This window comes from Petaurus breviceps, unplaced genomic scaffold (genome assembly GCF_028583685.1).
Source record: "Petaurus breviceps papuanus isolate PSGF00001 unplaced genomic scaffold, PetGlider_PUasm1.0 84, whole genome shotgun sequence".
NCBI lineage: Eukaryota > Metazoa > Chordata > Mammalia > Diprotodontia > Petauridae > Petaurus > Petaurus breviceps.
The window spans coordinates 2,305,754-2,329,535 of NW_027186645.1; the positions used below are offsets into that span (position 1 = coordinate 2,305,754).

General features: G+C 37.4%; 2 protein-coding genes across 3 annotated transcripts in view; one reads left to right on the plus strand and one right to left on the minus strand.

Moving 5' to 3' along the window:
* The window catches only part of COG5 (component of oligomeric golgi complex 5), a 496,196-nt gene that overhangs the window by 29,815 nt on the left and 442,599 nt on the right, over positions 1-23,782 (minus strand). For both annotated transcript variants that reach the window (XM_069106989.1, XM_069106988.1), the window contains 2 exons: positions 8,649-8,759; positions 6,726-6,788 (listed from right to left, as the gene is read on the minus strand). In XM_069106989.1, the coding sequence (XP_068963090.1) occupies positions 6,726-6,788; positions 8,649-8,759 (174 nt within the window). The remainder of the gene's footprint in view (positions 1-6,725; positions 6,789-8,648; positions 8,760-23,782) is intronic.
* The window catches only part of DUS4L (dihydrouridine synthase 4 like), a 338,318-nt gene continuing 336,830 nt past the window's right edge, over positions 22,295-23,782 (plus strand). Inside the window, exon 1 of the mRNA XM_069106993.1 lies at positions 22,295-22,300. The gene's annotated coding sequence lies outside the window, so the exon portion shown is untranslated. The remainder of the gene's footprint in view (positions 22,301-23,782) is intronic.

A 23,782-nucleotide genomic window follows, 5' to 3' on the forward strand; every position in this document is an offset into this window, starting at 1 on the left:
ATGCCTATTATGTACAGAGTACTATGCTAGTCAATTCAACTAACAACTTCATTACACAATTCTGTAACCTCTTCATCTACTCTATTTCTGCTACACTAATATGGTCACAACTTAGACCTCAGAATTTCACCATTTTTTTTTTGCTATCCATCTCCAGAGAAAGAATCAGTGGAGTCTGTATGCAGATCAAAGCATACTATTTTTCACTTTTTTTTCCCATTTTTTTGGGGGGGTGGTAAGCTGTGTTTCTTTCACAACATGACTAATATGGAAATAGGTTTTGTATGACTACACAGTTAAAACCTTTATCAAATTGCTCACCCTCTCAAGGAGGGGAAAAGGAAAAAGGAAGAGAATTTGGGATTCAAAATTTTAAAAAATGAATGTTAAAAATTGTATGCAAATGAAATTACATGTAATTGAAAAAAATATTATTTTTTTTTAAATTTCATCATTTTTCAAGATTAAAACTTCTCACACTAATTCCATTCTATCCTATTATGACTTCTATTCCTTTGAGCTACTCATATCTTGCTAATTTATCTTTCTTACTCCGGTTTTGCTTGCTTCCATACCCAGCCTCAGTGACTAAAATTGGCCATTTTTTCAGCTGCCCTAAAACCTCTTGCCTCCAGCCTTCCACTGATTCTCATCTAGGAATTCTCATTCCAAGGAACTTCCACAACCCAATTTCTCTACTCCATGGTGGCTGAGCAAAACTGGAAAAAAGAAACAAAATGGAGGTGATTTACTGAATTGAATGGAATTTCTTTTTTTATCTTCAAGTAATTAACAGTAATTCAAGTAATACTACAAATTTAGGTATGTAACCTCAGGCAGAGTGTCACTATTGCTGGCCAGTTTTTCTGTTCTACTCATTGAATTCCTTATTTATTCACCATACCAAGTATTCCAAACCTTTTCCTCTCTCTCTAAGGCCCCAAATGCAACCTTACTTGCCATATTTAAAGCAGATGGCCTAGCCTTCTACTTCATTGAGAAAATTTAGAGCACCATCACTACCTCATCTATTTCTCAAAAGTGGTTAGTGGTTAAACTTTCTTTGTTTCCTATGGTCATAGAAGAGGAAGTATCCCTCTTCCCTTGGGAAGGCTAACCCTTCTACCTGCACTTTCCATCCTTCTCTTTCCTACATCCTCTAGGATTCTACCTAAGTAGTTATTCTCCTCCTTCATGAATCCTCAATCTCTCCCTCTCCACTTCTCCCTCGTCCTTCACTTCTGTCTACAAATATGTTCAGGTCTCTCTAATTGGAATAAACCTTTTCATTCCTTCCTCTTGCAGACACCATCCTGTTTCTCTTGACTATTAAACATCTTTACCAGTTTCTCAGTAGCCAATACCTTTTCTTCCTGTCTGTACCCCATGTAAAATCAGGTTTCTAACTCCTGTCATTATACTGAAACCATTATGGAAAAGTTAACTAATGTCCTCTTAACAGTCATGTGCAATTGGTTTTTTTCAGTCTATAACTTCCTGGATTTCTCTGTAGCTTCTGACACTTGATTATTGTTAATATTAGATATTCTGCTCCACTGGTTTCAGAGATATCATTTTTTCCCCTGTTGTCTCTCACTCCTCCCTAACAACTCCTTCACTATCTCAATTTTCAGTCCTTGAATGCAGGTGTTTCCCAAGGTTTTGATTTTGGTGCTTTCCTTCTCGTCTCTCTCGTCCTTGGCAGTCTTTTGAAACCTAGTACGATATACTTTGTACATGTGTCTTCCTTTACCAAGTAGGAGGTGGTGCTATGGAGAATATCCTACTTAACATGTATTCTTTTGAGCTACAGACCAGACTAATCTGAAATTTGGTTAGCAAGGACTCCTTTCCTGGAAGTCCCCTAAAAAAGTCACAGCAGCAAAAAAAAAAAAAAAAAAAAAGAGGGACATGGGGGCTGTTTCCTACATTGGTGAGCATTCTAATCTGCTAAAAGATTGGCCTTGCTGTCCCGACGTTGAGAATTAAGTGGGAAAAGAGCATCAGTGAAGGAAGTTCAGGACCACTCACATTTGGTTACAGCCCTGGACAAGTTTACACACAGCTACACACACCACAAGAACACTGACAGAGAGTAAACAGATAAGCATCTTAGCAGCCATTAGTAAAATCTAAGTAAAAAATAACTAAATTACTTGAAGATAAAAAAGAAATCCCATTCAATTCAGTAAAACTATGGGCATCTTATTAAATCCCTTTGACTACGAATATAATTTATGATGTGTAGTAACTGGCTGAAACTCAAGAACCCAAAATATGTATCTTTTCATTGTGTGACACAGGAGGTATTAAAATATACTTCTTCTAAAAGAAAAAGACATATAATAACCTTTTTTCCCTTTCCTGCCTTGTTAATGTTTGAACTAGAAAATCTATGTTATTTTGGGCTTTGATTTCTTTTCCTCTCATACAAGGACAATTATTTAATATGTCACAAATGGCACTATTAATATTAATGAACACATTAACAATGAAGTTGTTTAATTATAATAGCTTTGGGAGTAACTTATCTTAAATGTTATACCTAAGTTATTTAAAACCACTTTTTGTTCTAAATTGCCATGTGTTGATAGTGATTGCTTTGCTATATACATATAAAGAGTAATATATCATTTACCTGGCATTATTAGGGAATAACATTCTATATAAATTAATTTTCCAGACAATTAAGTCCATCTTTTTAAGTGTCAATACCTTTAAAAAAATTAACCATTTTATGTGAGTTTTTAAAAAAATGTATTGCATATTTTCCTGTCTTTTCAAGTAGAAAAGGCTGAATATAAGCTAAATTTTTCTTGATGAATTCCAATCATTATAATGAATATTAATTATGCCTTGCTATTACAGTAATGACTGTTTGGCCTACTGAAATAAGCAAGGTGCTATGTAAGATGCTAGGGATACAAACCTAAAATAAAACACAGTATCCTACCTCAAGAAGCTTACAATCTACTAGGATTAATAAAAAATATATGAGTGACAGTATGGCTTAGGGGATAGTAAGAAGGCCTTATAGCTGAAGATCTGGGTTTGATATACACTCTTTGTATAACACTAGGTAAGTGACTCAATCTCTAAGACTAAACTGAAGAATAGTTGTTCTTTATTGGTGGAATGTTTCTTTGCTGGGAGATCCTTAAACCAATGATACCATCGGTCTAGATAAAAAAAAGTATACTACTAATAATAATGATGATAAAAGAGTATGATGAACTTAAAAAAGAGGTCCAAATAGAAATTTGAAAAGATTCTTTTCAGTTTGAAAAAAATCAGGACAATACCCAAATCTGCCCTTGAAAAAAAGGGAGGAGGTAGTTTCAAATTTTCTCCTACTCCCTCTCCTCTCCCCTCTCCCCGTGGCAGCATGCAATCAAATAGAGGATCTACAAATACCTTCACATTAAACATTAGTTAGGCTTTTGGACTATATATTACCATTACCTACAGGGATCCTCCTAGCTGTTAGTGATGGAATGCAATGTATTAAAGAACTTGGGACTCTGATCTGCCTCACAGGTTCCAAAGTGAATATGCAAATGACAGGAGACCTAGAGATCATCTAGTCTCAGTCTGTCATCTTACCAATGAGGAAACTGAGGGATGGAAAGGATAAATGACTTGTCCAAAGGAACACAAGTAATAAGCAGTAAATTTAGGACTGAACTTAGGTCTTCTAATTCACTACTCCTTCTACTACAGAACAGTGTTATCCCTTGGATACCTGCAAGGAAGGACAATCTGCCCTTGTGGACAAGACCAGAAGTGTAAAACGTACAGACCAGTGGCCCCTGTGAGCTGCCACACTGAAGAGTGAGGCCTGAACCAGATTAAAATGTAATTCGGAAATATTTAACAAACTAAATAAAAATATAATATAACTAATGTTAATTTGTGGTTTTCTAAGTCTACATGTAACCAGGGGGTACCATTTCTATTTGAGTTTGAAACCAATGGACTAGACCTATTATTCTATTACTATAGGGAACTCCTGAGAAGGGAAGGTCCTTCTACCACTGCAGATAGGCACCTTCTCTGGAACTTAAAAGTCACAGTGAGTTTCCTAGAACACTGAGAGGTTAAGTGATTTGCGTGGCATCACAAAAACAGTATGTCTCCCATGTGGAACTTGAACTCACATCTTCCTCGTTTTATTTTTTGTTTGTTTGTTTTTTGGAGGGGGGGAAGGCAGGGCAATTGGGGTTAAGTGACTTGCCCGAGGTCACACAGCTAGTAAGTGTTAAGTGTCTGAGAACAAATATGAACTCAGGTCCTCCTGACTCCAGGCCCAGTGTTCTATTCACTGCACCACCCAGCCTCCCCCTTTCTGATTTTAAAGCAAGCTCTTCATCCAAAGCTGCCTTTGTGTATGAAACTTTAATGAATAAAACAATATATTTAGAAGACAGTGGTTTAGAATTTGAAAGTCTAAATGGCCTGGATTAATTCTACCTGAATTCTAGGTCTTAAGGTTGGTCTTCAGCTGGAGGTGGACTTTTCTAAAAGTCCTAGGCTAATCTGGTGGCAGTAGAACAATAGGCATTTGAATGGAAATATGTTAACTTTTGGAATTCAGCAAGACAAACACCAGATGCGTGAGTGTTTCAGAAGAGAATGGTGGATGTGGGGAGTGAACAAATGATTAAAAAGATCATGCTACATGCTTTTTTGTGGTGGCAAAGAACTGGAAATCAAGGGGATGCCCATCAATTGGGGAATGGTTAAACAAGCTATGGTACATGAATGTAATGGAATACTACTGTGCTATAAGAAATGAGGAGCAGACAGACTTCATGATAACCTGGAGAGACTTACATAAACTGATGCTGAGAGAGGAGAGCAGAACTAGGAGAACTTTGTACATAATTTCAGACACATCGTATGTGTGACAACTAACTTTGATAGTCTGGGCTCCTCACAGCAATGCAAGGTTATAAGACAACTCCAAAAGACTCACATCCAGAGAAAAGAACTACAGAGTCTGAATGCAGACTGAAGCAAACTACTTGCTCTCCCTTTTTTTGTTTTGCTTCATTCCTTCTTTCTCGTTGTTCACTCCACTGATTATAATCCCTCTTCACAACTTCACTAATGTTTAATGTGAAGGTATTTGTAGATCCTATATTTGATTGCATGCTGCCATGGGGAGAGGGAAGAGGAGAGGGAGTAGGAGAAAATTTGAAACTCAAGGGATTGAGGAACTGAATGTTGTAAACTGAAAGTAAATAAATAAATTAAAATTAAGAAAAAAAGATCATGCTGAAGATAGGGATTTGGGCTCTTAGACTACCACTCCAACTTCAGGAAGGACAGGTTCTTATTCAGACATGCACTAACCTTTCATGAGAGTCATATATGTAGTGGAAAGAATATTAGACTTTTGGGAGTTCTGGGTTTAAATCAGGACTCTGCCCCTAACTTACCAGTATTAGACTTGGGACAAATTGCTTCATTGCTCTGGATTTCAGTTTCCTCCTCTATAAGATTAGTGTGTTGTACCAGATGATTTCTAAGGCCTCATCCCCATTGATGACTCTATGATTGAGGTGTTCAGGTCCATACAAACCATTCCACTGGGCAGTATGTGCAAGCTCCCTTGGGCAACCCTCACTCTACAGACACTAGCTCTATAAATATTCATTGTAATGCACAACAGTAATCTATATTTATTTTTTACCACATAGACCATGTTTACCTGTTATGTACAATTTCCTTCAAATAGCAGCCACAAAAAGAAATCGGGGTGGCTAGTGTGGTGCAGTGAATAGAGCACTGGCCCTGGAGTCAGGAGAACCTGCGTTTAAATCTGACCTCAAACACTTAACACTTACTAGCTGTGTAACCTTGGGCAAGTCACTTAACCCCAATTACCCTACCCGACCTCTTCCAAAAAAAAAGGCAAGCAAAAAAAAAAAAAAGAAAGAAATGCCCACACCCACAGCTGGTCTCTACCAACAGCTCCAGAACTGAATGATAAAGAAAACTAGGATTTTATAGAATTTCCCAAGCTGAGCATACTTGCCTTTTTTGTTTTTTGCACTTCAGCAAAGAAGAGAGAAGGAAATAAACAATGGTGCCTATTATGTGCCAGCCTTTGTGCAACAACTTTTTATAATATTATCTCATTTGATCCTCACCCAGTAAGGTAAGTGCTATTATTATTCCAATTTTACAGTTGATGAAACTAAGGAAAACAGAAGTCAAATGACTTGCCTAGGGTCACACAGCTAGTAATAAAATACATGAGGCCAGACTTGAACTCCAGTTCAGTCTTCCTGACTTCAGGCCCACTGTTGTCTTTACTGTACCACCAGCTACTCCAGTAGCAGACTGACTCATGCCAACTTCATCTTCTTTTTAACCTCAGTACTCATACACCAGCCTTTTCTTTTTGCCAAGTGCCATTAACATTATTTATTTATGTTTCTATTAAGGCATATTTTGGTGAAAAGGAGTAACTTGGGGAGTTGAGGGTTATAAGAATACTACATCAAAATGAAGAAAAATAGGATTTTTGCTATGTGGATTTTCACCTTGCAGAAGTTTCTCCCAGAAGGAATTTTATTTATAAGTCAAGGGATGGATATATTCCAATTTTTAAACTTTTAAAACGTGAGCTTTTAACCTCAAGTAACACCAAATAGTATTCTTCAATCACCTCTAATTTAGCAGGTAAATAAATATTAGAGCAAAATAAATTATTTTACCTTTAGGGCTGCAGTTATTGTTTCCTCCGCTGCTGCTGGGAATGAACTCTGGTTGGAAATTACCTAAAAAAAGAGTTCGAATCTAAGCAAAACTTTGTTGAAGTCATTAATGCCTGCCAATATTGGAAGTGACCAGAAAGTAACAAAACAGGCTCTCAAGACTACATATTTAAATTATGCTCATTATTTAGAGACATTTCTCATAATATTTCAAAAATCTATTTGTACTTTTAGATATATGCAGGTTATTTTAAAAACAGCATATGGCACATTAAAGGATGAAAAATATCAAGAATATTAAAGTTTTTTTTTTTCCCTCAAGTTCTTTACCAGTACAGAGGCATAGCTGATAAAGCTCAGTGACAAAGTAATCCATTTATGACCACAAAAAGAGAAAGAAGGGGGAAAGACATATAAGATGAACAGAAAGGAGAAGAGGAAAGAAGGGAGAGGAAGGAAGAGGGAAGGAAAAAGAGAAAATCAATGCCTCAGTTCCCCAAGGGGAATTTGGAACAGAATCTAATTTTCAAGAAGTCCTTAAAACACAAAAGCCAGGCATTTCGCTTTTTTTTCCTTACAAATCAATACAGATCATTATAAAAAAATCTTTAAAGTATCAATAAAGATATTTAAATCTGTTTCAACAGAACCTTCCATTGCTTTTGGTTTTCTAAAATAATAATGAGATGGCATGAAAAAATACAACCTTAGGGTTGGGTTTAGGGGTTTTTTTTGGTACCTATAATTTATTAATAAGCAAGTCATAATTTTACATGTTTTCCTTAATATGCAAAACATACCTTTTGTAATATGACTAACTCACATAAAGGAATTGTCCGAACATTTTACATAACAAAGACTCTCTTAAATAATTTTAAATATAGCTACCACATTCTAGGTCAAAAACATGAGAAAAGCATTTAACTTCTCATTTTTTCAAGCTTTTAAAATATTTCATTTTTTTTCCTAAAGAACATAATCTATGAGGTTTGGTTAAATAAAGCATGTTCAAATTGTTACCATCAATAAGAATGTACTTCTTTACTAGGAGTTAGTAGTTCAAAACACCTTGGATGAGATATGTGAAGGTTAAAGATCAATCAATAATTATTCTGTGAGAAGTATTATTAATAGAAAAAATTCAATCACGTCACTCAACTTAAAGTGAAAAGAATATAATACATATTTTTAAACTTGAAATGAATCTACTTAAAACTAATCCCTGGAAAGAAGAGTGAGAAATTTCAATGACTTAAATGCCATTTTTGACAATGGGAAATTGCTTTATTCAGTGAAGAACTCAAGTATATGTTCATTTTACCATGAACTGATGTCAAATTAGTCTCTCCTAGACCAAAGACAAATGATATTCTTCATAGGATCATAGATTTATGATCTACTGAAGGAACTGGACCTACAAGGTCTTGTAGGCCAATTTTCTCATTTTATAGCTGAAGCAGCTGAGGCTCAGAGATTAAATGACTTTCCCAAGATCACAGAGGTGGTAAACAGCAGAGACAGAAAATGAACACAGTCCTTTGTTTACAAAGCCAATACTCATCCCATTTTATCACAACATGAAGCACATTTGATTCATTTTTAATCACTTATATGATAAAAACAACTAAATCAATACCCATACATGAGGATATAACATCTTTTTTGTTGTAGTTAAAATGAAAAAAAAAAATTCTAAGCAAACTGTATAGCTAAGAGGCTATGCTTATAATGAAAGGCCAACCTATCAAAGATTATTTTTCCTCACATAAATTTACTTCTTATTTACAATTATTGTACTTTCTGTCATATTAGTAAAAAAAACCCCTGGGGTTTCATATGTTCTCTTAGTCTGGGGGTAGGGCAAACCTGGGGTAAAATAAAAAGAGTTTCATAAAAATGAAAGACAGAATAAATAAAGCTTACCTTCATAACTGACTGGTATAACTTGTACAGTGAATTCACTACTGCTACATTCCTTCTCTGTCCTTCTGTAAGAGGACCAATCACCTGACTGGCATCTCCTTGTGTGGAAAGCTGTAATAAATGAATATATATAAAAATGGTTAAATCAAGTGTTAACCTGAGAACACATAAAGACCATTAATCAGTGAGCTTGTTAATTATGTAAGAATCTAAAAGTTGGGGCGGCCAGGTAGCACAGAAAGTAAGCACCGGCTCCAGTGTTGAGAAGACCTGGAGATCAAATCCTGGGCTCAGACACTTAGCACCCACCCAGAAACACCTGGCCGTGTAACCTTGAGCAAGTTACTTAACCCCAATTGCTTAGGGGCAGCCAGGTGGCTCAGTGAGTAAGAGTACCAGCTCCAGTGTTGGGACGACCTGGAGATCGAATCCCGGGCTCGGACACTCAGCACCACACCCAGAAATAACTGGCCGTGTAACCTTGAGCAAGTTACTTAACCCTGATTGCTTAAAAATAAAAAAAAAAGAATCTAAAAGTTACATCTTTGAGCTGGGAGAAGGCCAGGACAGACATTAGTAGAGATGGGTCTGGAAATGTAGAAACAGAACCAGATATGGTACACATGAAGAAATACCTAGTAAAGTCTCCACTAGATGGTGACACCCCTCTGATATTCCCACAATACGAGATACAGCAATGACCAACATGTCTAGTATGTGTTGGCTATTATTCTAAGAAAGTACACATCATTAGGCCAAACTAGTCATTTAGATATGTCTTTAATATTTGTTCCATGAATTATAAACTTAAAAATAAATAAATTTTGAAAAAAATTAAATGGTAAGCTTTAGTGAACTACAAAATAAATACTGTAGAGTGTTGTGTTCAGCTCTGGGCATCAGATTTTTTAAACTAAAAATTTCCCCCCAATTAACAAGCATAGCATTTTTCCCCCTTTCTCCCTTCAACTCCTTCTACTGAGGAAAAAGAAAACCAAAACCCTTGTAACAAATAAGCATCAATTTTTAAAGACATAGATAGATAAGAGCAGTATTGTCTAATACAAACAGAAGCGGGCTGGCTGTATATTGACTTAGAAAACTACAAATTAACATCATTCATGATATATTGTGAGGGGTAGGTAGGTGGTAAAGTGGCTAGAGCAGACTGGAGTCAGGAAGACCTGAGTTCATATCTGGCCTCAGAAATGTACCACCTCTGTGACCTTGGGTAGGGTTTGTGACTCTGTTTGCTTCAGTTTCCTCATCTGTAAAATGAGGTGGAGGAAGAAATGGCAAACCACTCTTGTATCTGCCAAGAAAACCCCAAATAGAGTCATGAAGAGTTGACTGAACACAAGAAAAACATGTGTTATTTTATTTTTATTTATTTAAACATTTCTCAGTGACATTTTAATCTGGGCTAAATGATGCTTGTGGACACTGCTGGGCTACAGAAAATTCAGAGGAAGGCAATCAAGATGATAAAGGGTCTCAAATCCACTGAAGAAAATGGGGATGTTTAGCCTAGGAGAATATTGGAGGTGTTGTGCAGAGAATAAGAGGGAGGCCGAGACCGAGACCTGGGTTCAAGGTAAATTTAGGTGTGGATTTATTGATCAAGTGCGCGACTGCCTGGAGTATACACTCAAATCAGGCAGCCCCGAATTGGGGTACATATAATGCTTATAAAAGCAAAAACCGCAATTGGGGAGGGGAGCTAGCATAAGTAATGACATACAGAAGCCAAGAACAGCCATTGGTTAGATCCATAGCTCAGGGCTAATTTGGGAAACATGGTGCAAAGGTACAAGGGTGCAGCCTTCCTGTGACAGGAGTCCCTCCTAGAACAGGGTAGAGGGCACGGGGGGAATGGAATTCCCCAGAACAGGCTGGGGTCATAGAACAGACCAGGATCATATTCTGGGTGAAGGGTGTGGGGGACCCGGCTTGGTCATCGTTCTGGGTGGGGACCTTGCTTGGTCAGCATCCCAGAACAGGGTGGTCTCTTACATGAGATAGACTTGCCCTATGATCTTTGTACAGACTTGCATCATGACCCTTGTATGCTGCTTCAAGGCTTACTTACTTACTTACTTACTTAGGTAAGTACTAATTCAGGGAAAGATAAGGGGGCAGGAGACCATGCCTTGGATGATTCACTTATAACCAGGACTACACCTTTAAGCTATTACAAGTAGTTACAGGGTCTAGGATAGAGACAAGGACAAATATAAAGGGGCTCAATGGTGGGCTCCAAATCAGGTGGCATGTGATTTGGGTTTGGGTACAACAGAGGTAACAGGGCAAGGAGGTAATCACTAGCATTTCAGTATCTATCCCATGTAAAAAGGGATAAGACATTGCTCTTGGCTCTTGACCTATTGCCGCTCGTACCTCACTAAGCCCCAACCCTGGATTACTCTTCCAAGACACCTTCCCTCTTACACATACGTAGACTACTGAAGAGAGCTGGAAGAAGTCATGCAATTGTGCTGATTTCACCCACTACAGATTTATGTTATCCAATCTCAACTTGCCCCTCTGGCAGCAAAGTAATCTCTCCTTAACTGATGCTTTATCCCCCTGACCATATCCAAATCACTTCTATCCTTAAACTCCTTCAGCCTCCCCTACCCTCTTGGCAGAGGCCATACTTTACTGAGAAAACTGAGATCATTCATAAAGAACTCCCTCTTCTGCCCTTCTCCCAACCTCTTTATATTATCTTTCACTATTTCCTCCATTACTCTAGTCTTTGATGTAAAGAGGTTGGAAGAAAAGGAGAAGAGGGAGCTCAACTCCTTTACATGTATACTTGATCCCAATCCACCTGCTTTTTTCAGCAAACTGCCCCCACTGCTCTCCATTTTTTTCCCCCTCATCTTCAATATTTACATATTTTAAGTGCTAAATAAAGGCTTCATTCATTTATTCATTTGTATCTCCCAATCTACTGGTTTCTTCCCTTCTGAATATAAACATATTAAAATCTGCCAACATCCTTACTAGACCCTAACATTTTCTCCAGCTATTATTCAACATCTTGTCTACATTTCTCAACCAAACTACTTGAAAAAGTGGTCTATACTCACTCACTCTACTTCTCCTCTCACTCAATTTCCAATTCTTTGCAACATGGTTTCCTACCTAATCACCCAACTGAGACTGCTCTTTCCAGAGTTACTGCTGATCTCTTAAATGCCATATCTCATGCACCTTTCTCACTTCTAATTCTTACTGACGTCTCTGTGGCATCTAACATTGTTGAACAACCTTTCCTCCGAGATAATTTCTCATTTCTGGGTTTTCACAACACTGCTTCCTACCAGTTCTCCTTCTACTTGTCTGATTTCTCCTTTTCATTATCTTTTGCTAAACCAGCCACAAGCATTTATCAAATTGTTACTATATGCCAGGCACTGTGCTAACCACTGGGTCGTTACCTATATCACGTCCTGGGCCCTTTTCTTCCTTCTCTCTCTACAGCTTTCATTTGCTGACCTCAATAGCTCCCATGGCTTTAACTACCATCTTCTTAATGCAGATGCCCCTTGGTTTTTTATATCCAATCTTAGTGTACCTCCCAACCCTAGGTCTATATCGCTGTCTACTAGATATGTCCCATAAGTATCTCAAACTCAACATGTCTAAAATAGAACTTATAATTTATTCCCTCAAAGCCATTTCTCTTTCAAACTCCTCTATTACCATTAAAAACCACTATCTTTCCCCAACATCCCAGTTAAAATATCTCATATTTAATCACTTGAAAGATCTTGCTGTTTCTATTTCCATGACATTTCTTATACCTGTACCCTTCTCTCTACACAGTAACCCCATCCTAGTTCAGATCCCTATTACCTCCCTTCTAGATCATTTCAATAGTCTGCTAATTGGTCTCTGCCTCAAATTTCTCCCCACTCCAAACTCTCTTTCCTAAAGTGTAATGTCAAGGCCAGGAAGATGCGGCGGCGGCAGTGTGGAGGACGCAGGCCGGGAAGGCGAGGCGGCGGCGCGGCGGACGCAGGCCGGGAAGGTGTGGTGCGTCCGGCAGATTCAGGCCTGGAAGGGGCCTGATCAACTCGGAGGGCAAGTCTTCCCACCAACCACAAGGTCCACTACCAGGCCACTCACCAAAGGGCTGGGACTGGAAAGAGCAAGGTAAGAAGCAAATACAGGGGCCCCTGTACTGCACAGCAAACACTCCTGGGGCTACCACTTCATAACCCAGAAATCTTTTTTAAAAAAAGCCTCTTTCAGGACCTCCAAAGACAAGAATGACAGAGTGAACCCCACTTGCTCCAAACCCCCCCTCTGACCCTGAAAATATGGTAACTATTGCCCAGGGCAAAACCCTCTACAGTAAAGGCTTTGGATCCTAGAGGAAGGGCGTGGTTAGGACCCTGCCTCAAAATGGGTAGAAAGCAGACTACAAAGACAAAGACTCTGGAGTCCTACTATCCTCAGAGGGAGGAACCAACCTCAGAGGGAGACAATGTGGACCCCACACCCACAGCTTAAACTTCAACAGGGAATGGATCCCAAGCACAGAAGGCTCTCCTAGATGAGATCAAAAGGAACTTTGAAGGCAAAATGAGAGAGATAGAAGACAAAATGAATAATTCTCTCAAAACGAAAACAGCAGAATTCGAAAAACATTATAATGAGGAAAACATCTCTCTAAAAAGAAAAGTGTATGATATGGAAAAGGAGCTTCAAAAATTAACCAAGGAAAATGATTTGCTAAAAACCAGAATTAAACAAATAGAAACAAATAACTCTATGAGGAACCAAGAATTAGCCAAGCAAAACATCAAAAATGAAAAATTAGAAAAAGAGGTAAAATACCTCAAAGAAAAAATAACTGACCTGGAAAACAGATCCAGGAGAGATAATCTGAGAATCATAGGCCTACCAGAAAATTATGATGAAAAAATGAGCCTGGACAACATTCTCCAAGAGCTCGTTAAGGAAAACTGCCCTGAGATACTAGAACCTGAGGGGAAAATAGAAATCGACAGAATCCACCGGACACCTGCTGTAAGAGATCCCAAACTGAAAAATCCTCGAAATGTTGTGGCCAAACTCCAGAACTACCAGATAAAAGAGAAAATACTTCAAGCGGCCAGAAAGAAACAATTCAAATATCAAGGGTCCACAGTGAGGATTGCACAGGATTTGTCAGCCTCTCCACTGAAAGATCGGAGGCAGTGGAATACAATTTTCAGGAAGGCAAAAGAGCTCGGATTACAACCAAGGATCACATACCCAGCGAGACTGATCATATTCTTCCAGGCAAAGAGATGGTCATTCAATGATATAACAGAGTTCCAGACCTTCTTGATAAAAAAGCCAGAACTCAATGGAAAATTCAACCTCCAATTACGAGAAGCAACAGTGACTTAGAAAGGTAAACAAGGAGAACACACACACACACACCCTGCTATTTGATAAGAGCAAACTGGTAAGAGACAAGTACAGGGTATGAGTATAAAATATACAAAACGACGATTTTTAAAAAATCTTGTTAAGGGCTACAAAGGGACAGGGTGAAGTGGAAAAGGGTAAATTATGCCACTCAGAGGCAAAAATTGTATAGCAGAGGAAAAAAAGGGAGGGTGTTGGGAAGCATATGAGCTTTTCCCTCATTGGTTCTGGTACAAGGAGGGATTAACAACCAGTTAAGCATAGGACGCTATAGAGAAGGAACGCAAAAAGAATCATTTTAGAGGGAAAGAGGGAAGTGAGAGGAGCTTCGCATGAGATCTGTTCCTGTCATTCTTGATGTGAAGAAAAAATAGCATACTTCATTAAGTATAACAATATCCTACAGGCAGTAGGAGGGGGAAAGGGTTACAAAAGGGAGGTGGGAGTGGTTTGTAGGGAGGGAAGTAGTAAGGGGAAAAGGGGGAGAAAAGGGAGGGGGGCCGAAAAGGGAACACTGAGGGAGGCAGTGGTCAAAAGGAAAACTATTAAGGGGGGGAAGGGAGAAGGGAGGGAAAATATGAACATTAACAGGGGCAGGAATAGGATGAGGGAAAAGAAACAGATAACAATCATAACTGTAAATGTGAATGGAATGAACTCTCCTATAAAACGGAAACGGATAGCAGAATGGATTAGAAATCATAATCCTACAATATGCTGTTTACAAGAAACACATTTGAAACAGAGGGATACACACAAGGTAAAGGTAAAAGGTTGGAGTAACATATATCATGCCTCAGCTAAAGTAAAAAAAGCAGAGGTAGCAATCCTTATCTCAGATAAAGCAAATGCAAAAATTGACCTAATTAAAAGAGATAAGGAAGGAAACTATATCCTGTTAAAAGGCACCATCGAAAATGAAGCAATATCACTACTTAACATATATGCACCAAGTGGTGTAGCATCCAAATTCCTAGAGGTGAAGGTAAAGGAATTAGAGGAAGAAATAGATAGCAAAACTATACTAGTAGGAGATCTTAATCTCCCCCTATCTGAATTTGATAAATCCAACCTCAAAATAAACAACAAAGAAGTTAAGGAGGCGAACAGGATTTTAGAGAGGATAGGTATGATAGATCTCTGGAGAAAACTGAATGGGGATAAAAAGGAATATACTTTCTTCTCAGCGGTTCATGGCACATACTCAAAAATTGACCATGTTCTAGGGCATAAAAACCTCACAATTCTATGCAGTAAGGCAGAAATATTAAACGCATTGTTCTCAGATCATGATGCAATAAAAATTATATGCAATAAAGGGCCAGGGAAAGACAGACTAAAAACTAACTGGAAATTAAACAATTTAATCCTAAAGAATGAGTGGGTCAAACAAGAAATTATAGAAACAATCAGTAATTTCATTCAAGAGAATGATAATAATGAGACAACATACCAAAATCTGTGGGATGCATTAAAGGCAGTTCTTAAGGGAAGTTTTATATCCCTGAGTGCATACGTGATTAAATTAGAGAAAAGGGAGCTCAACGAATTGGGCATGCAATTAAAAAACCTAGAAAAAGAACAAATTCAAAATCCCCAATTAAATACTAAACTAGAAATATTGAAGACTAAAGGAGAGATTAATAAAATCGAAATTAAGAAAACTATTGAACTAATAAATAAAACCAAGAGCTGGTTTTATGAAAAAACCAACAAAATTGATAGACCCTCAGTCAATATGATAAAAAAAAAGAAAACCAAATTGTGAGTATCAAAAATGAAAAGGGTGAATATACCTCCAATGAAGAGGAAATCAAAACAATAATTAGGAATTATTTTTCCCAATTGTATGCACATAAATTTGACAATCTTAGGGAAATGGATGAATATTTAGAAACATACAAGTTGCCCAGATTAACTGAAGAGGAAGTAAATTACTTAAATAATCCCATCCCAGAAAAAGAAATTGAACAAGCCATCAGTCACCTCCCTAGGAAAAAATCTCCAGGGCCAGATGGATTCACTAGTGAATTCTATCAAACATTTAAAGAACAATTGATTCCAATACTCTACAAACTATTTGGGAAAATTAGTGAAGAAGGAGTCCTACCAAATTCTTTTTATGACACAAATATGGTACTGATACCTAAATCGGGAAGAGATAAAACAGAGAAAGAAAATTATAGACCAATCTCCCTCATGAATATAGATGCAAAAATTCTAAATAAAATACTAGCCAAAAGACTAAAGCAGAATAATACACTTTGATCAGGTAGTATTTATTCCAGGAATGCAAGGATGGTTTAATATTAGGAAAACCATCAGTATAATTGAGCATATCAACAATAAAACTAGCAGAAACCACATGATCATCTCAATAGATGCAGAAAAGGCTTTTGACAAAATACAACATCCATTCCTATTAAAAACATTAGAAAGTATAGGAATAAATGGAGCCTTCCTTAAAATAATAGGTAGCATCTATTTAAAGCCATCAGCAAGTATTATATGTAATGGGGAGAAGCTAGAAGCATTTCCCATAAGATCAGGGGTGAAACAAGGGTGTCCACTATCACCCCTCTTATTAAATCTGGTACTAGAAATGTTAGCAGTAGCAATTAGAGAAGAAAAAGAAATCAAAGGAATCAAGTTAGGCAAAGAAGAGACCAAGCTATCACTCTTCGCAGATGATATGATGATATACTTAGAGAATCCTAGAGAATCAAGTAAAAAACTGCTTGAGACAATAAATAAATTTGGCAAAGTTGCAGGATATAAAATAAACCCACATAAATCCTCGGCATTCCTATATATTTCCAATGAAATTCAACAGCAAGAAGTAGAAAGAGAAATCCCATTTAAAGTTACTGTAGACATTATAAAATATTTGGGAATCTACCTGCCAAAACAAACCCAGGACCTATATGATCATAACTACAAAACACTTTTCACACAAATAAAGTCAGATCTAATTAACTGGAAAAATATCAATTGCTCATGGCTGGGTCGAGCTAATATAATAAAAATGACAATTTTACCTAAATTAAATTATATATTTAGTGCCATACCAATTAACTTACCAAAAAACTACTTTATAGAGTTAGAAAAAGCAGTAACAAAATTCATCTGGAAGAATAAACGGTCCAGAATATCAAGGGAATTAATGAAAAGAAATGCTAGGGAAGGTGGACTAGCCTTACCAGATTTCAATCTGTACTATAAAGCAGCAGTCATCAAAACTACTTGGTACTGGCTGAGGAATAGAGGAGTGAATCAATGGAATAGATTAGGCACACGAGATTCAGAAGTCAACGACTACAGTAATGTATTGTTTGATAAACCCCCAGACCCTGGTTTTTGGGATAAGAACACACTATTTGACAAAAACTGCTGGGAAAACTGGAATATAGTATGGCACAAACTGGACATAGACCATTATCTAACACCATATACCAAAATCAAGTCTAAATGCGTTCATGATCTAGGTATAAAGGTTGATACTGTAAGCAGTCTGCTAAAACAAGGAATAGTTTACCTATCAGACTTGTGGAGAGGGAATGACTTTATGACAAAACAGGAATTAGAGAACATTATAAAATGTAAAATGGATAATTTTGACTACATGAAATTGAAAAGTTTCTGTACAAATAAAGCCAATGTAACCAAGATTAAGAGGGAGGTGGGAAATTGGGAAAGAATCTTTACAACCTATGTCTCTGACAAAGGACTCATCTCTAAAATATACAGAGAATTGAGTCAAATTTATAAGAATACAAGTCATTCCCCAATTGATAAATGGTCAAAGGATATGAACAGGCAGTTTTCAGAGAAAGAAATTAAAGCTATCTATAAACACATGAAGAAATGCTCTAATTCACTATTGATTAGAGAAATGCAAATCAAAACAACTCTGAGGTACCACATCTCACCAGTCAGATTGGCTAAGATGACAAAACAGGAAAATGACAAATGCTGGAGAGGATGTGGGCAAACTGGAACACTAATGCATTGTTGGTGGAGTTGTGATCTGATCCAGTCTTTCTGGAGAGCAATCTGGAATTATACCCAAAGGGCTATAAATTCTTTCATACCCTTTGATCCAGCAATACCACTCCTAGGGTTATATCCCAAAGAGATCATAGAAATGGGAGAAAGACCCATATGTACAAAAATGTTTATAGCAGCTCTTTTTGTTGTGGCAAAGAATTGGAAATTAAGGGGGTGCCCATCAATTGGGGAATGGCTGAACAAGTTGTAGTATATGCATGTTATGGAATACTATTGCGCTATAAGAAACGGGGAGCAGGCAGTCTTCATATTTACCTGGAGAGGCTTAAAAGAACTGATGCTGAGTGAGAAGAGTAGAACCAGGAGAAATTTGTACACAATTACAGACACAACGTATGTGTGATGACCAACTTTGATAGACTGGGCTTTTCTCAACAATGCAGGGATATAAGTCAATCCCAAAAGACGCATGATGGAGAGAAAAACGTGCATCCAGAGAAAGAACTAGAAAGAACTAAATTTATATCCAGGTGGAAGCAAAATACCTGATCTTTTTTGTTCTCTTATTTGATTTTATGTCCTCTTTACCATTTTTCATTCCAGCTGGTACAATCCATCCTTGTAACCTGACCATTGTATAATGTGAAAGTATTTACAGATCCTATACTTGATTATAATCTGCCATGGGGTGGGGGAGGGGAGGGAGGGGAACAAAATGTGAAATTCAAGGAATTGTGGAATTGAATCCTGTAAACTAAAAGGAAACAAATTAATAAACTAAAGAATTAATTTTAAAAAATAAAGTGTAATGTCATCCCCCTAATAAGTACATTCTAGTGGTCTAGCTGGACCCTAACACACATGGAAGACGGTAATAAGTAATAAGACTGGAAAGATAGAGTAGGGCCAGATTTTGAAGGGTTATAAACACTGAACAGAGAGTTACTTGATCGTAGTGGTAATAGAGACACACTGGAGTTTACTTATACTGGTTTTACCCAGTACCTAGAATGCAAACCATCCACACCTTTACCTTGTGGAATCCTGGTCTTCCTTCAAAACATAGCTCAGGCACCATGTTGTGGGTGAGGCCTTTTCTGGTCTCCCAAGTCTAGGACTCTTCCTCACCACTAACGTTACCTTGTATCTGCTTTTAATGTATCTATACCTAAATGCTGACTTTGCCCTTACAATGCCTTGAGGGCAAGGACTGTTTGATTTTGATTTTGTATCCCTAGTGTTTGGGGGGAAGAGAGGGTTTGATTAGTTTATAATAGGTGCTTAATAAGTACTTTTTGATTAATTGTTCTGTTAGGTTTTAGAGGGCAGAACTTGAAGCAAAGAACAAAATTTTTTGTAAAGAGGCAAATTTAGGCTTAATGTTAAAAAACTGTTTTAAGAATTAGGAGTACCCAGATTAGCTAGGTGGCACAGTGAATAGAGCACCAGCCCTGGAGTCAGGAGGACCTGAGTTCAAATTCAGCCTCAGACACTTAACACTCACTAGCTGTGTGACCTTGGGCAAGTCACTTAACCCCAACTGCACTCCAAGAAGGAAAAAAAAGGAAAGAAAAAAAGAATTAGCGATACACACAAGTGGAATGGGAGTCCTTTAGAGCTAGTGGGTTCCCCTTTAAAGGAGCTCTTCGATCAGAACTGGCTGACTACTTGGGTATGTTTTAATGAGGACTTTTTTTTTTAGGCATGAATTAGACTAAATTGTCAGCAAGGTCCCTTTAAACTGCAAAATTCTCTGACTTTGTGAAACATACTTATTAGCCTTCATGTATACCCCTAAAAGGTAGTCTCAAATTTCTCAGATGAAAACTCCAAGGTGAGCTGCTTGTCCAAGGTCATGCCATGTATGGGTGTGCAGGTGTGTAGGCATCTAGAACTTGCAACTTCTGACCCCTAGTCTACTTCTAAATGCATGAGTTTTAGGGAAGATTAAACGCTTGACTGAGTTAAATCTAAAACTGATAGACAAACCAAGGGCAAAACAACAACAACAAAAAAAACCAACACTAAAGCCCTGAAAACATTTTAAAACTGATTGTATTTTGATGTAGCATTTGTTAATATTTATTATTTAAAAAGTAGATGAAATCTACTCAAGGAAAATAAATTAGAAACAACTGAAATTTTGTTTCATGGGTGCCTATTTGCATACAAACCAATTAAGAACTAAACTGCAACTGAGAGCAAGCTTTAAAAGAATATAATAATTTCTCTTTGTTTATAGCCAGAAAAAATTGTGCCCTTCTTTGATTCCCTTTGTAACAATTTACCCTCTAACCTGTGTTTGTATGTCATTCCCTTCTTGTAAAGTCAATGAAGGCATGAATGTATCTTTTAAAAACAATTTTATGCCCCTTGGCATCTAGCACAGAGCTCTCTGCACACAGAAGATGATTAATAAATGCTTATATGAATAGATAAGAGATATGAAAATTATTCATTAGATTATTATAAACATGAGTGTTTATAATACTCAAAGATATATGACAATTTGCACCTCATTTTCTTATAACTAATTTTTGATTATATGTTATAACAATAGGGATATGTGAAGAAATGAAATTTTGTTTAATTAAAACAATGCCAAGTGCTGTTGTTCAGTTATTTCAGTCATGTCTGACTCTTCTTGACCCCATTTGGGATTTTCTTGGCAAAGATACTGAAGTGTCTTGCCATTTCCTTCTCAGCTACTTACAGATGAGGAGACGGAGGCAAACAGGGTGAAGTGCTAAAGATCACGTACCTTGTAAGTGTCTGAAGTCGGATTTGAACTGGAATGATTGAAGTGGGATGATTTATTTTAAAAGTTTCAAAAAAGGGGTTTTCTACAATTTCCCATAATAAGTAAGCATTTTAACAACCTTTATCTTCGTATTTTTTTTAATCCATGAGTGTTTCAGTGAAAATGTAAGAACTTAAGTTCAAAATGGCAGAAATGAATGCATAATTTATTTTTCAATTCACAAAATGTGTCCAATGTCATGTCCTCTAGGCATACAATAATTTCAATAAAAAACTGCAGAATATGGCTGTTAATAATTAATGAGCTACAGTTTTGCCAACACAATTAGCTACAAGTCTGACTGAAATGACAAATGTGAAAGCTAAAGAAACCATCAGACAAAAACTTTAAACTTTCTGTTTTAATATGTGTATGTGCTTAAAAAAATTAAGACAAAATTTTGTTATTTTTCTAAATGAAAGGGTAGGGCATACATGAAGATTTCTTATCCCTAACATTAACATTTTTTCGCTGGTTGTCTAGAGAAATGGTTAGTAGGGAAGAACAGGAATAAAATTGCTGATGAAATTATATGTGCATGCTCTACAAATTAAACAAAAGAAAACAAAACCCTTTTCTGTTAAAAACTCTCAACTCCAAGCTGGTCTCTTCCTTTATTCTATGAGAATACCCTGAAATGCTCATGTTTCTTTCCCAGCCCAGAGAGTCCAAACCCTTTCTCCAGGCCTACTTTGTCTCTAAATCTTACTTGTCCTTCAAGGCTCACCTCAAGTCAATTCTCTATAAAAAAAATCTTCCCTGATGATTCTAATCCCCAATGATCTCTTCTCTGTATTAAAGTCAACAGCAGACATTCATCCAGCACCTGCTATGAGTCAACTACTACATTAAGTAATGAGGAATCAAAGAAAGGCAAAAATGAAATAATGATGAATAGACCCTGAAACCAAGGAGTCTAATGTAGGAGACAACATGCCACCATATATGAACAAGCTATATACAAGATAAATCAGAGATAATCACCAGAGTTAGAGATAAACACTAACATTAAAGGTGACTGGGAAAGATTTCGTGTAGTCAGTAAATAAACATTAAGTGTCTACTATAGACAATGTACTGTGTTAAATGCTAGGGATATAGAGAAAGGAAAAAGTTCCTACTGAAGGAGCTCACAGTCTAATGGAAGAGACAACATGTACAATAAGCTACATACAAGATAAACAGAAAATAGTCAGGAGAGGGAAAGCACTAAAAGTAAGAGGGATCTGGAAAGGCTTCCTGGAAGAAGCAGAATTTTAGCTAGTATTTGAAGAAAGTCAAACAAGCCAGGAGGTAGAGATGAGAAAGCAGAGCATTCCAGGCACAGGAAGTAGCAAGTGAAAATACCAAGAGGAGCATCTTGTTGAAGTCACAGAAAGGAGGCCAGTGTCACTGAACTGAAGAGTACATGGGGGAGTATAAGGAGTAAGAAGGTTGGAAAGGTGTGAAGGAAAGAGGGAAAAGGAAGGTTATGAAGACTCTGAACACTGGAGGATTTTATATTTGATTCTGGAGGTGACAGGGAGCCACTGAAGTTTATTAGGAAGGGGGTTGACATGGTGAGACTTGCAGCTCAGAAAGATCACTTTGACAGCTGAATGGAAGACAGGCTGGAGTGCAGAGAGACTTACAGTGAACAGACTGTCCAGGAGGATATTGCAAAAGCCCAGGCATGGGCTGATGAGGGCCTGAACACAGATGCACATATAAGGGGTATATGTAAGAGGAATTAAAAAGGTAAAATTAATTCTTAGCAGAAAGAATACTAGATTTGGAGGACCTCGTTTGAAATCTCAGCTCCACCCCCTTGTTTCCTTGTTGACTGCGGGAAGTCACTCCCCTCTAAGCCAATTTCCCTAAAATGAAAAGGCTGGACTAGATAATGTCTAAGGAGACCTTATTATTATCCAATTATGATCCCAATGCCCTTTGTGGGAAAGATTCAGTCTTCCTGCTCCTCCCCACACCAACCTTTCCTTGCTCTATCAAATTAGCAATCCACATACATGAGTTTGAAAAGGATAATTACTACCATAGAGTGGAATATAATAACATCATTACTTCCCCCCCTTGAATCTCTTCCTGTTAAAGTCTTTCCCTCTCTCCTTTCAATTCTTATCTCAAGTGACATTTCCTCTATGAAGTTTTCTGTAATTCTACTAACTGAAAGTGATTTCTCCCTGCTCAAACTTTCATATGGCTTTGCCAGAATTTCTCCTTTTGCACTTATTACATTCTTAGGTACATCATAATTATTTATGTACATTTCATCTACCCTATTAGATTATAAACTTCCTGAAAGCAGGAGTTGTGCCAAATCTATTTTTGGATCCCCAGTGTCTAGCATAGTACTCTGCACGCAGTGGATGCTTAACATGAATTTCTTGAATTGGATTTGTTACTTGACTCTTTCAAAATGACCTCCTTCTACTAGGTCTTGTCCTTGCTGTTCTTGGCACTCATGCTCTTTCTTTTTCTCCCTCTCTGATGATTGTCTTATATCTCAAATTTCCATGTCTTTCCTTCATCTTAAACTATAGCTCTAGGTACCAAGGGTCTCAGGTAGTCCTTGCCTGCAATTCTCCAATTTCAGTTATTCCACAGGGCACCCCATTCAGTGTCTTTTCCCCAAAAGGTCTTATGTCCCCTATTCCTCACGACCAAGATGAGAAAGAGTCTTTCCCTTGAGTTCCTGGATGCTAAAAATTTACTCAACTTGTCTTCACTGGTTGTTCTACCTGAAAGAAATTCTTCTATCCAGGTACTCTTAACTGGCTCTGTCCTTAATTATGAAACTGCCTTCAAAGTTTCTTTGAGCTCTTTGTGGCCTTAAAACTGGGACTACTTTTGTCAAGCTTTATAAAGTAAAGGCCAATCAGCCTTTCCTCACAGACTG